Below are 15,386 nucleotides of genomic sequence, written 5' to 3' on the forward strand. Positions count from 1 at the left end.
GTATTTTCAAGGCGCGGCCCACTTGACCGCAGTGGCATAGTCAAGCAAGTCTAAAACGAGTCTTATGTTATTGCTAATGTGGCGGTTTTTCATGAAACCCGTTTGAGTTTCTGCAATTATTGAATTTAAATCAGATTTTAATCTATTTGCATATACAGAGGCCAGAATTTTATAATCTATAGTTAATGTGATTGGACGCCAATTATCAATTAAGTGAGGGTCTTTACCAGGTTTCGGGATCAAGGAAATAATGCCTTGCTTCATTGTTGTGGTCATTTGATCAATACACTCCCTATACATGTGCATTAAAGGGAGTTGAATAAGCTCCCAGAAATTAATATAGAACTCCGCTCCTAGCCCATCTATCCCGGGAGATTTTCCTTTCTTCATAGCAAACAAAGCATTTTTAACCTCATTTAAAGAGAGATCAGCGTCACAAGAAGTTTTATAATCTTCACTAATAATAGGGATACTGTGCTGAATAAATTCAAAGAAAACTTACACTTTCTTCTCTGTTAAAATTAGACTGATATAAATTACCATAAAACGAGCTGACAAATTTAGAAATGCAAGTAAGATCCTTAGAAAGGGTGCCATCAATGTAAAGCTCAGTTACAGAATTTCTTTTAGCATTCCTTTTTTCTAAAGCAAAAAAATAATTGGTGTTCTTTTCGCCCTCTTCCAGCCACTTAGCCCTTGATCTAATAAATGCCCCCTTTGCCATTTCTGTATATATTTGGTCTATCTGAATTTGGATGGCTTTTATCTCAATTTCTTCTTCTGGGTTAATGTTTCCTTTTGACATTAATTGAGTTAATTTATTCATCAAGACATGTTCTGAATTATATTTTTCTTTCTTTATTTCCTTAGATCTTTTTATAGCCAATTGTCTAATTTTATACTTGAAGTACTCCCACTTTTTCTTATGTATTAATGTCAATCTCGAAGATCTCTTTCGCTAGAAGCTTAACAGAATCATTAAAGGAGTCGTCACTCAAAAGAGTATTGTTAAACTTCCAATAACCTCTCAAGCCCGATTGCGGGTCAATGGAGCCTAGTTTCAAAATAATTAATTTGTGGTCCGAAAGGGGTGCATAAACATGTTTAACCTCATTAATAAACTGAAGAGAAGAAGAAACTAAAAATAAATCAATTCTCGACTTCAAAGTCAGACTTCTATTACTCCAGGTGAAATCTTGGATGTCTGGGTTAAAAAAACGCCAAGCATCAGTCAAGGATAGGTCTGAGCACAGAGAAGAGATTAAATCGCTTCCCTGGGAGCAGCGAGCCGCTCAGCTTGGAGGGTAACCTCTATTTCGTCAGGACATTCATTGAAATCCCCCGAAAGAATTATAAAAGCATTTACGTATTTTCCCTTTAAATCCCTTAGCTTGCCAGTAATGGAATTAAATAAGTTTTTGTTGTCAAAGTGTGAATTAAATCCATATACATTGCAAACTATGAAAACTGTATTGTCCTGCTTGACTATTATTGTTATCCATCTTCCGTCACTACAGGACACAACTTCCAAAATATCCCCCTTGAAACCATGCACAAGGATTGAGACACCAGCAGATGGCTTCAGAGAATGTACTTTGACCAAATTTGACGAGGTCCGCGTCATCGATGTGCTGTTCTCCTCGCTTCCGCATGACAAGATGATGTTTCGTCACGTCCTGTACTGCACTGTTGAAATGGAGAAGATGGCGGCTGTTGTAGTGATTGTTGATGGAGTTGTCGCACCGCTGGATTCGGACTCGTCGCGGTTACCGTCTCCATCACCGGACCAACCGCACCAGAATAACGCGCTGCTGGGACTCCCGATAGTGGCGATTGACTCGATCCTAAACTTCCTGTCATACGACGAGATTAGTCTGCTGCGGCTGGTGAGAAAAACAATGCGAGTCCGCAGTCAAACTGGACTGTGTCTCAAAGTAACACTCAGCGCACTATATGCAATGAGCAGTTTTGGGCAGCTTAAGCACGCTCCAAATCAGCTGCTTTTGTGCATGAAAGTTTCAAAACATCGTGAATTGCGAGCTTAAACAGCAGTTTTGGGCATCATATGTGACGCGCGTTTCCTGTGATTGCCCAAAATTATGCCCGCTCCTGTGAATTCCTAACGTTTAAACTTCTCTTTGTTGCCCTAAAAATGTAGGCAGCTCACTAGGTTTTGAGACTACGATGGCCACCTCTCCCCCTTAGATTTATATATTACGTAGTTCACGCACACACACACACACGATTCTTTTATTATTATTATTATTATTATACTGTGAACTTTTCCCCGAGTGATTGTGTTTCTCAGGATAACAGAGTGTTGAATGGTTTGATACTATAAAAATGTTTGAATGCAATTTAGAAACAATGGCAATTTTTTCAATAACATTGCTGTTGCATTCTCTTGAACACTAAATTCTATAAAAATGCAAATAGATTTTCTCAGACATTGTCATCTCTTTCAGGTGTGTAAACGTATGGATATGATTTGTCAGCGAATGCTCAATCAAGGCTTCCTGAAAGTGGAGCGCTATCACAGCTTGTGCCAGAAACAGGTCAAAGCTCAGCTGCCTAGGTGAGACCCATCTGTAACTGTGAAAAAAACTCACTCACTTTAGCCCACAGTATAATTCGCTTTTGACTTGAATGTTAAGCATCTGTGTGTGCAGTCAATTGCTAGACTTTCAAAGTATACTTAATTCGACTGTGCACGCATACTCTGTGGTTGGCACATGCGTGGTACAACTACTATGAGATACTGGACTATTTATCTTCAAAAGTTTAGATGTGTAAAGATGCCTTTATATTCCATCAGACTTGAGTCATACAAATACAGGTCATCTCCTGACCTCCTCATCCACACATGCTCTTGGCGTGCACTTCCACTGTTGTAGTTTCCACATTAGACTCCTGTTGTTTAGCAGGGAATTACATCGTCTTGCACTTAGAAACAATGGCTCTACTGCTAAAAGTACCAGTACTTCAGTACCAAGTTGATACCAAAATAAAAAAGATGTAACAAGTAGGGATGGGCATTCATCAATCATTTTTATTCAAATATTTAAGCTCATAAAAAACAAATATTCAATTTTTTTAAATGAAGGTAATTAATGAGAAAGAGATGTTTTAAAATATTTTGTTTAGTCATAAAGGTTAAAAAACAAGCTTCTAATTATAATCAAAACAAGTTTGTATCATGTCCTGTTTTTTTTATATATATTTAAACAAGCAATGTGTGAAAACAAAAAAAGAATAGAAAGCATTTAAGCTAGTTACCATGTTTATATTGTATCTCATACCATGTTTTTGTTGAGAAAAACAAGCATATCAACATAAAGCTCCGTAAAGTATACACACCAGTTTAAACGATGGAATGTCTTTGTGGAGCGGAGGGGGGTGGGGCCGGGTCGGAATATCGCACGCCCGATCCCCAATCGGCCTGATGAGGCGAGGGATAAAGGCGGCCGGTGACGATGGTTCGAGAGAGAGAGAGAGAATTACGGGCATGTCCGTCATGTGTGTGTTTGTTTATGTGTTTGGTTTAAGTTTGCATTAAATTATGACTTATGTTGACAAGCCGGTTCTCGCCGCCTCCTTGCCCATCCTTAACTGTGTTACAGTCTTTTACCTCAGCTAGCTAAGTCTTTCTCGGATGCCACGTTTGTTGTTTACAGAAGCATCGCAGGGATTACATTGCTAAATGGACGCTGCTTCCTGACGAGCTGCACATGTACGGGAGTAAAGTGTACACCGCTTATCCAGTACATTTAAACAGGAACACAGCTTTCACGCATTAAGCCACATTCTCGCAATAACCCGCTTTTCTGGTGTCCATCTGAACGTACTGAGTGATAGAACCGTTTGCTCAACAAACGTGATCAACTTGTGTCCACACTCAACAGTGCCACCCAGTGCATTCTGTTATAACTGCCAGTTTTAGTTTGTGTGTTCAGGACTTAACATGCATCTAACTGTATATATGGCCAGCAAAACAAAACTTTGCAAAATTCAAATAGTATTTTTTACTATTTGAATAATTATTTCAGAATGAATATTCGAATAATGGACTGCTCGTGCACATCCCTAGTAACAATACCAGTGTTTCTGCAGTACCGGTAGTACAGAGCACCGACGCAATCTGGTACCAGCATGCAGTATGACTGACACGACAGCTTTAAAATGCTCCCAGGCTTATTTTGAATGCGTGCTCTTTTACTAATTTTACATTGAACCGGACTTTTAAATACCTCAATGCCGACCTGCTGTTTACAAACACGTTTAGAAACGCAGCCGGAAAAGGGGAAGGAGAGCCGGCATTCTCATCAGACTAAGACGTCATGCCCCGCTACTCCGTATTCTACTGTCAAATGTTCAGTCTCTCGACAACAAGCTCTGTGAGCTGAGAGCGTGTATATCTTTCCGCCGAGAGATTGCTGCATTATCTGCCTTACAGAAACTTGGATGTTTGTGGAGATTCCAGAACCCGCGGGGTTCTCCATGCAGAGCGTATAGACCGAAAGACCTCTCAGGTAAAAGCAGAGGTGGTTGGGTGTATGTTTTATGATGTCATTGTCATAGCTGTGTACACCCCCCGCACAACCCAACACAGACTGAGCACTCAAGGAACTGTATGAGAGTATAAGCAAGCAGGAAACCACACAGGTTGAAGCCACTTTCATTGTTACCGGGGACTTTAACAAAGCCAACTTCAATAGCACCAAAATACTACCAACTAGTGTTGTCCCAGTACCAAAATTTCAGTAGTCGGTACCAATACCATTGAAATTTCACAGTACTCGATACCATTTTCGGTACCAAAGCAAAAACAGGTTACCAAACAACACTCTTTTATTAACAAAGTTACCAAAACATTAGCAGCAGAGCTAAGAACAGAAATATGCCATTGAGCAACACTTTAATTTATATATATTATTTTTGAATTATAAAAAAACTGTACAATGTATGCTTAAAGTATTTTTGAACACTTATATAAGATTTGCTTCAACTTTTGCAACTTTTACTTTAAGTTTTTACCAAGTACTAAAAAAAAACTAAATAAACAATCATACAATAGAATGATTTAAAAAAAACAATTTCCTAACTAATGTGCAAAGTGCTCTCGTATTAATAAAGCTGCATATTGCCATTTTTCATCATGATAAGGAATGCACAGTGACATATATTATGATTAAATAAGTTCTAATCTAGCTGCATTAAGCGTCCGCGCTCGAGGGATGAGCGTCCCCGAGGCAGAGTCTCTCTCAGCCGGGTGCGGTTTCAATCTCTCCCCCTTAGATCGGTACGTTCGCGCAACTCATTGAAGAGGCGCTTGCCACACAGAGAAATGCCAGTTTCTGAGTTTAAAGTTATTAACATGACCTGCTTCTGTATTATTTGAACTTTAATAAAGCTATAACACATTAAATATAACTGCATTTGTAACGCCGGGATGTTTCCTTTAAAGAGCTCCGGCTCCGCTTATTCCAAAACGAGACTGCTTCTGAATATACTTTTTTTTTTTTATATAATTCCGTAATACTTTGGGATCTCTCTCTCAGTATCTTTGCTTGTTGCCATCTTTTGCTTGTTGTGAGAGTTCAAAAGTTCCTGACTCTGCATGGGTACCGGTTAGACCCGGTACTCGGTACTCCGGTACCTTCAGAAATTCTGGTATCGTAAACATTTTTTTGTTTCAGTACTGACTTGGTACCGGAGTACCTGTATTTTTTACAACACTACTACCAACACATCAGTTTCAACACACGAGGGGACCGGGTTTTGGACCATTGTGACCGGGGACTTTAACTGTGCTGCCCACCTCACTGCAGTTTGAAAATCGCAGCAATTGCTCCACTGATGATTTCATCTACACTACACACTGCTCTCTCCCACCTGGACAAAAAGGAAAACATATTTGTGAAAGCTGTTTGTATACTACAGCTCAGCATTCAACACCTTAGTGCCCTCCAAGCTTGATGGGGAAACTCTGTGCTCTGGGCTTAAACAACTTGCTGTGCAGCTGGATCATGGACTTCCTGTCAAGCAGACGCCAGGTGGTAAGAATGGGCAGCAACATCTCATCACTGACCCTCAACACTGGACCCCCCGCAGGGCTGTGTTCTCAGCCCACTCCTGTTTTCCCTGTAAACACATGACTGTGTGGCAACATTAAGTTTGCTGATGATACGACAGTGGTAGGTCTGATCACTGACAATGATGAAACAGCCTACAGAGAGGAGGTGCACACACTGACACGCTGGTGTCAGGAGCAAAACTTCTCCCTCAACGTCAACAAGACCAAGGAGCTTGTGGTGGACTTCAGGAGTAAAGACGGAGAACACCGCTCCATCACCATCAATGGAGCACCAGTGGAGAGAGTCAGCAGCTTCAAGTTCCTCGGTATCCACATCACAAAGGAACTCGCATGATCCGTCCACACTGAGGCCATTGTGAAGAAGGCTCACCAGCTCCTCTTCTTCCTGAGATGGCTGAGGAAGTTTGGAATGAACCACCACATCCTCACACGGTTCCACACCAGCACTGTAGAGAGCATCCTGACTGGCTGCACCACTGCCTGGTATGGCAACAGCACTGCCCTCAATGCAAAGACCTGCAAAGGGTGGTGCGAACTGCCAGACACATCAGAGGTGAGCATCATTCCCTCCAGGACACCTATACCAGGTGGTGTTTGGAAAAAATCTCAGAGAATCATCAGAGACTCCAGCCACCCAAGCCATAGGCTGCTCTCACTACTAGCATCAGGCAGGCGGTTTCACAGCATCAGGACCCGCACCAGCCAACTCCATTACAGCTTCTTCCCCCAAGCAATCAAACTTTTGAACTCTTGATCTCTCACGATCAAAATACATCAGCGCTGCACTTTATTATTCTTAATCTTACACTGGACTGTCATAAATTATATTCTCTCTTAAAAGACACTGGCAACTGACTATCAACCGACACCCTGAATGTCAATACAGCACAATACAACCTTCTGTATATTTTATATATACAATTTTTATTGTATACTGTGTATTCTATATTGTGTGTATTGTATACATTGTAGATTATTATTTGTATATTGTGTTGCGTGTAATTATGTGTATATCAGATATGTAAATTGTGTTTTGTAAATCTGATGTTTATTGTAGATCGGTAAGTCTCATCACTGTCATAACTGCTATGTTGCTTGAAACTGCACCAAAGACTTTCACCCACTGTTGCACTCGTGTATATAGTTGAGTGACAAAAAAAGGGATTTGATTTGAATCTGTGTCCTACATTTAATTTGTCAAAGGCCAATGTAAAGAGATTAAATTTCAGATGTGACTTTAAAAGTCTTCAATGATCACACTGGGCCTCGACACGAACTGTTTATCCGGAAAGTGAAGATTCAGGAAAAACAATACATGCCATAATAAAAGCATGTTTCAGTATATAAGCTAGATGCCTGAAATTTAATAAAAATATATTACAACTGTATAGTAAAATGTAATGATATAACAATAATACAAATTAAGGAATATATCACAAGCAAGACAGCTGTAGAATTAAAAATAATGCAATGACATGTTGAAAAGTTCTATTTTCACTTGATAAAAGTTTTATGAATTAATTGTTTGCACCATTTTGATGATGAAATGAAATTAAACTTCAAAAATGTTCTGGAAAATAATAATTACATTATAATTATTAAAATAAATAAACTGGCGTGTTCAAATAGCACATTATAATATTAGCATATCTTTGCTGTGGTACCAAAAATTGGTATCAAGATACGTGAAATTTCAATACTGAAATGTTGGTACCGTGACAATACTAAACTGCACAATTGTGAGAATTGCCACCTTGTGGACCCACAAGTTAGTGTAAATAATTCCATGAGCATATTACGCGTTCTTAACAAAATCGAGCCGCACGTTTTCGGTGCTCAACCACTCAGCTAATGACAAAATTTGCGTCATGTGTCTCATATGCAAACACTTAGCTTTCACATCTGAAGGACTATACTTTGAGCTTTACTGTCAAAGTATGTACTGATTTGATCAACAACGTATATTTCTCGGCTGGTAAAAAAAGTACATTCTTTAGGTATGCAGGCTGGGCTGTATGCCGATATATGTCGTGGCGACGATATAAAGTGTCAGTCGACAGAGAATTTGCTATATCGTGTATATTGCGATAAGTAAATATCCATGTTCGAGCCATGGATATTTACTTATCGCAATATATTTACTTTTCACATGAAGCAGTGTGCATGCTTCATGTGAAACTGAAACCAGGCTTGAGTGGAGGATGAATTCGCCTTTTTTTTTTTTTTTTTTTGCGCGAGCTGGTTTAATGCCAGATTCACTAAAGAAATTATGCAGATCAGGCAACGGCGAAAACGCTCCCACAAACCCGTGGCTGTTTATTAGCAATTCTGGTTGCGGGCCGGTGTTCTGAGCGCTCTACAGCAGAGGAGGCAGACGTTCACCGTGATCTGACTGACACACTTTGCCGGGACAGCATCACTGTAATCCATCACTTAACATGCCGAGGTTTGCTTTACTACTCCGCTAAAGTCGCAGTTACAAAACGCGTGACTGTCCCCCACCCTGCTCCTCTTCAGAAAAGTAAATTCGCTGTCCCATTGATCGCGGTATTTACATGAGGGTTTTGTTTTTTTGGCAGGAGTGCCTTCCGTCTCTGTCGTAGCGTCCATCATCCGTCTCTGTTTTTTTTTTTTTTTCGCGTTGTCACTCATCATCTGACCTCACACACTAACACATCTGTACATCTCCATCCATTTTTGCTGATGTGATCAAAAGAAAAGTTAAGAAAATGAAGGGGAACATGTTATTAAAACAAGTGTAACTTTTGGGTCACAAAAGATGACACAGATTAGAAAAAAAAAAAATATATTATTCTGCAAACTGTCGCGTGGCGATAATCACTTTGGTAATACAAACAATCTGTTTTAACACCTTAAAATGAAGCACGCTAAAGAAAATTATGAAAGCCAAAAGATGCGCTCCTCATTAATTTAATATTTTTTCCAATCTTTTTCTTTTTTCAAGAAATTGTTATAAATGTAGTTTACATTTATTTTCTGCAGGACGTGTTATTTTTGTTGTGTATTTTGTACTAAAATTATATAATATTTTTTGCTTTGAAAATATCTTCAGTTTCTTGAGGAAATGTTATAATAAATCTGATCAACAACTTATCATACTGAAATGTGGCATAATGTGAAATTTGAAAGGTGGATTTAAAACGGATTGTATTTTATTTTTAACTTTGTCAAGTTCTAAATAAATATATAATTATAAGAGGAATTTTCATTTAGAAGTATTTATTTCACTGACTAGGTTTTCCAAAAATAGGCATAACAATATGGTTATTTATTATGTTAACCACTCTTTACCTATTGAGTTAATCATCAGGTTCAGCTCTAGACCTCACACTCAACTCTTGAGATCAATCTTGAGATCAATCTTTAGACCTTATTGTTTTGGAAACAAGTGTCTTATGCTGTACCAAGTGATTGCTCTTGTTCTCTTGTCCTATTTTCAAACAGAGGTTTGAAATTGAACCCTGTTCCTTGTGTGGAATATGTGTAAAGCCTTAGGCTTAGTAGTATTCTTTAACACCGATATTAAACCAGCTCACATTGTTCACAGATCAGAATGATCGCACTAGATAGGAATTACTCTTGGAAAGTTATTACTGAGATGTGGTTTGACTGCTGATGTTTCGCAAATTGGATGTGAAATCGAAATTGGCTGTAATAACGTTTTATCTAAACATATTCCTGGTCATGTCAAGGCAATTGGTTTTTATTGTCGTTCAGTACACAGCGAAACAAAACAACGTTCCTCCAGGACCATAGTGCTACATAAATCAACATAGGACAAACACAGAACCACATGAGACTACACAGACTAAATAACATTTCTACATAAAGTGCACGTGCAAACAGTACGGGACAGTACAATAAATTACTAAGAGGAACAGGACAATAGGCACATTAAGAGACAGTGCAGCACCGACCAGTGCACATTTGTAATCGGGTAGTGCAAAAAGATGACCCTTTCTTAAATGCTAAATATAAACATAACATACTATGAAATAGTGTTCTATGGACATAGCCGTTATTGAGGTATCAGCCAGGTATAAGTGACTATGAATTAAAGTGCAACTCTGGACATGTGCAAAAGTTGGTGTGTGTGTGTGTGTGTCCCTGAGTATTGAGGAGTCTGATGGTTTGGGGGAAGAGGCTGTTACACAGTCTGGCCGTGAGGGCCCGAATGCTTCGGTACCTCTTGCCAGACGGTAGGAGGGTGAAGAGTGTGTATGAGGGGTGTGTGGGGTCATCCACAATTCTGGTTGCATTGCGGATGCAGCGTTTTATGTAAATGTCTTTGATAGAGGAAAGAGAGACCCTGATGATCTTCTCAGCTGTCCTCACTATCCTCTCCAGGGCTTTGCGGTCTGAAACGGTGCAAGTCCCAAACCAGGCAGTGATGCAGCTGCTCAGGATGCTATCAATTGTCCCTCTATAGAATGTAGTGAGGATGGGGGGTGGGAGATGTGCTTTTCTCAGCCTTCGAAGAAAGTAGAGGACTTTCTTGGTAATAGAGCTGGTGTTGAGAGGCCAGGTGAACACCAAGGAATTTGTTGCTCTTGACGATCTCTACAGAAGAGCTGTCGATGTTCAGTGGAGAGTGTTCACTATGTGCTCTCCTGAAGTCAACAACCATCTCTTTTGTTTTGTCCACATTCAGAGGTAGATTGTTGGCTCTACACCAGTCCGTTAGCCACTGCACCTCCTCTGTGTATGCCGACTAGGGTTGCAGCGGTATACCAGTTTCATGGTATACCACGGTTTCAAAATTGACTGTTATCATACCATGTACATTTGCTTATCTACGGTATTGAGTAAAAAATGCAACCGGACGGAGAATCTCACATGTGCATGCACATCTCCTCTCCTCCTCGTCTGCCTGTCAGACTCGTCAAATTGCGATACACACACAAATGCAGCGGAGAAAATGTAAGAGAGAAGCGAGCCGAGGCGTACTGACATGAGTGTGTGTGTGAGTTAAAGCAGTGTTTCTCAACTGGTTTATTCGGACTGGGTCGCGGACAGCAGGGAAAGAACAATGCCATGGTTCTCCCATTGAAGATATTTCGGCGGCCGCCAGAGTGATAGACTATTTAAGACTGCTGAGGCAGATTTATTGATAATCTCGCAAACAGCTAAAGCAGACATGGGCATTTATTGTAAAAGCGTTTTTATTTTTCATTGGATATTTCAGTTAACTTGCATTGGGACATAACGTGACGAAACACCCCAGTTTGAGATTTATACTTGCGCAAATTGGAAATATATTCCACCTAATGTAATACTTATTTTGTGCAATCTGGCAACCATGCAGGCAAGTGCGCTATTTATATCTGGCTTTCCCCTTTGATCAAACTTAGCGATTTGTAGTGCAATATTCTGCTCTAGGAAAAGTGTTATACGGCTACTCTGTGTTCATTCTTGAGGCTGCTTGTGATTTTTGATGCTACTAATTTTGCAGGTAAACCTTCTCAGTGATAAAAGTAGATCTCGGCATTATTGACACATGGAGGAGTTATCATTGACATTAGAGGTCGACCGATTAATCGGCCGATTTTTTTGCATTTTTTAACATAATCGGCATCGGCCAATATCCAAGTATATCAAGCCGATTATTAGGCAGGCGCATCTGTGGGCAACCTAGTGTTGTTGTGGAACACGTGTTCGACGCACGCTGCCCCTAGAGTCATTTTCCAGCAGAGTGAGCAGACCTCATCCAGTGCCTAAGGAAGGAGCTAAGTTCCTTGGAGAAAACGGTAAGGATTTAATTTGTATAACTCCTTTATATTTCATTAAAAGTCTTTTGATATGTTACTGCCAACTTCAAGAAAAAATGTGACAAACATGACGTTCGGCTACTTTGGATATTGATAGCGTAGTTGAAGTTGCATTATCACAGCAGAAGGGTTGCTATCATGTCACAATAAGTAAGCAATCATTTTGCAATTACAGACAGTGAATCTGAGACTTTTATTTGTTCTGTTTGTGTGTCTTATATTTGAGAGGGTTGTCACTCAATGCAGAGAAATAAGTAATAAAAAAGATACCAATGCATTATAGGCTATTGAAGGCTTTGGTAAGCTCGGACATTATCGGTTCTGCCGTCGGTACTGGAGAAATTGAGAAAATACATTTATTATTGCTATAAAGAGTGTGTTATTTTATCTCGCCAGCCATTTCTATGTATAATAATATTAAACCATTTGTCTGATGCAATTTAGCTATTCGCAGTCAGAGAGAGAGAGAGAGAGAGAGTGAGATCTCTCACGCGGTGCCACAGCAAGCACAACACAAGCCCTGCTTACTGAGTGACGACAGAGGACAGAACTAAACATTCAAACGTAGCCTGGTTTAGATCTGTGATATTAGTCTGATTTTATTTTAGATTTCGCCTTCCAAAGATTATAAAAATTATATTTATACATAAGCGGAATTCTGTCTAGCACAACTTCCTTCCCTTCACAACTCAAAACTCAAACTTAACGTCAGAATCAGCACGATCGGTGATTGTTGTAAAATGCAGTCTAGCTACTGTTGCTAAATTGCGGGACGCGTTTAATAATAAAAAGAGCGCAAGAGATACCGTTCCCAAGGCGGCGCGTGCTCCGAAACGGACCGCAACGAGACAAGCAAAGTATAGGCTACTTTGGGTTTCATGTGCGCGTCTAAACAATCAACTATAAAATTTCAAAACGTCCGGCTTGGAGATTCACTTAAACACAGTTTATGTCTTAAATAGACGTAGTTATGGAAATAGTTGGGAGAAAATATGGTGCATCAGGAGCCTATTAGATCTGAACTCTGTCTTAAAGGGGAAGCAGTCTAATAAACATGCTGACGATTGAGCCATTACTGCGAATCAAACAACAAAAGGCAAAGAGAAAATCACTTACAGCTCTTGAATGAATAACTTCTGCATTAATCTATCTATGATAAACTATGCAGTGTTATTTTACAATTGATTACTTTATGTGCCAGATGGTCTGCACAATCCTCAAAGCACTCTGCCAGGAATGTTGTCTAGTCCAGCAGCCTTCCATGGATTGACTATGTAGAATTTTTCTAACATCGGCCACGGTAAGACAGAGCACCTGGTCGTTGGGAGGAGGGGTGGGCTTCCTCGCCACCACGTCGTTCTGCACCTAAAACAGAGCATAGAAGTCGTTCAGCGAATCTGGAAGGGAGGCATCTTTGTCACAGGCAACTGATGTTGTCCTGTAGTTGGTGATGGCCTGGATGCCCTGCCACATGCGCCGCATGTCACAGCTGTCCTGGAAGTGACTGTGGATTCTCTGTGTGTGTGCACGCTTTGCCTCTCTGATGGCCCGGGACAGTTTGGCCCTCGATGAGCTGAACATGCTTAAAACAGTGGAGATGATAGTGGACCTGAGGAGGAACACCCCGACCTTAACCCCACTCACCATTCTGAACAGCACTGTGGCAGCAGTGGAGTCATTCAGGTACATGGGCACTACCATCTCATGGGACCTGAAGTTGGAGACTCACATAGACTCAATATTGAAAAGGCCCAGCAGAGGTTGTATTTCGCCAGTTGAGGAAGTTCAACCTACCACAGGCGCTGCTGATATAGTTCTACTTAGCAGTCTTTGAGTCTGTCCTCTGCACTTCTATTACTGTCTGGTTTGGTTCTGCTACAAAGTCAATCAGACATCAGAAGACTTCAAAGGATAGTTCAGACTGCTGAGATGATTATTGGCGCTCCCCTACCCACCCTGCTAGAACTGAATGCATCCAGAGTGATGAAAAGGGCTGGTAAAATCACTCTTGACCCCCATTCACCCAGCATGCCACCTCATGAACAGTTAAAACTGCCTCCAAATACTTTCCTTTGGTCAAATCAACCATGTGCAATATCCAGTCCATATATTCCTACTAATATCCATATGTAATTTATATTCTATAACATAGCCTACCATTTCAATGCATTACATCACCTGCACATAACTGTATATAAATCTGTACCATAATTTCCGGACTATAAGCCGCAACTTTTTTCCCATGCTTTGAACCTCGCGGCTTATACAATGACGCGGCTAATATATGGATTTTTCCCGCTTTCAAATTTTATTAAAAAAAAATAAATAAAAAAAAAACATTCTGTGACGTGCTCAGTTTTTTGGCGGCGTGAAGCTTTCATTAGACCAATGAAATTGCGTTACGGGTTAAGGTCAAAACAACTTTTTTTGTTTACTGTTTAGATTAAATCGAGCGCGCTCAAACTTCCCATCATTCTGATTACGGTAGTCATTTTGTCACCCTCACCATGGCAAAGACATGGAGAAACGCATATGATGCTGCTTTCATGTTGAAGGCGATTGATCTGGCTGTTGGAAAAGGAAATAGAGCTGCTGCACGGGAACTTGGTCTTAATGAGTCGATGGTAAGACGTTGGAAACAGCACATTGAGGAATTGACTCAGTGCAAAAAGACAACTAAATCTGAGGCTATTCAACTCCGACACCGAAGGAGATGACTTCAGTGGATTCAGTGCACAGGACGAGGAAGATAGTGACCAATGACTTTATTGGTAGGCTACTGTTTACTGCAAATGTTTTATTACAAGCCGTGTGTGGCAGCGGGGGCGTGGTCAAGCGCCCGTCCGGGAGAGAAAAGCTGAAAGGGCGCTTACACCTGCGCTAAATTATGTCTAACACCGGTGTCTAATTTCAAGTGCCATTTCACGGGCAACAGTGTGACAGTTTTCAGCAGGGCACTTGACGTTCCAGGTAAGGCTTTTAATGGCCACAGCAATGTTTACAATCAATTTTATAAAGTTTCTCAATTCTTCTATGCACCAACACTAGACTGACCTGTGTCACTTTCTCAGCTCTGTGGCTGCTGCCTTTTAATGCCGCTCTCCCCATGCTTACTGAAATTAGACACAGGTGTTAGACATAATTTAGCTCAATTGTAAGCGCCCTTACCGCTTTTCTCTCCCGGACGGGCGCTTGACCACGCCCCCGCTGCCACACCGTGTTTCGTTAAAGCCTGAGTAAAGTTCATTTGTTTCAATGTACCGGTAGGCACCTGCGGCTTATAGACAGGTGCGGCTTATTTATGTTCAAAATAATATTTTATTTAAAAATCAGTGGGTGCGGCTTATATTCAGGTGCGCTCAATAGTCCGGAAATTACGGTATATAAAATATTCTAACAACATAAATGCCCTATTGTATATTTATCTTTTTTTTTTATCTGTTATCTTATTTTTTTTTAAATATTTGTTTGTCACTATATGTATATATGTTTAAATGTAGATG

At 40.3% G+C, this 15,386-nt stretch overlaps 1 protein-coding gene across 1 annotated transcript in view; it reads left to right on the forward strand.

The window, feature by feature from the left end:
- Positions 1 to 1,699: 1,699 nt before the first annotated feature.
- Positions 1,700 to 15,386, forward strand: part of LOC127660473 (F-box only protein 28-like) — a 31,037-nt gene continuing 17,350 nt past the window's right edge. The window contains exons 1-2 of the mRNA XM_052150734.1: positions 1,700 to 1,886; positions 2,466 to 2,575. Coding sequence (XP_052006694.1) covers positions 1,704 to 1,886; positions 2,466 to 2,575 — 293 coding nt within the window. The 5' untranslated portion in view covers positions 1,700 to 1,703. The remainder of the gene's footprint in view (positions 1,887 to 2,465; positions 2,576 to 15,386) is intronic.

Source organism: Xyrauchen texanus, chromosome 20 (assembly GCF_025860055.1).
Source record: "Xyrauchen texanus isolate HMW12.3.18 chromosome 20, RBS_HiC_50CHRs, whole genome shotgun sequence".
Taxonomy (NCBI): domain Eukaryota; kingdom Metazoa; phylum Chordata; class Actinopteri; order Cypriniformes; family Catostomidae; genus Xyrauchen; species Xyrauchen texanus.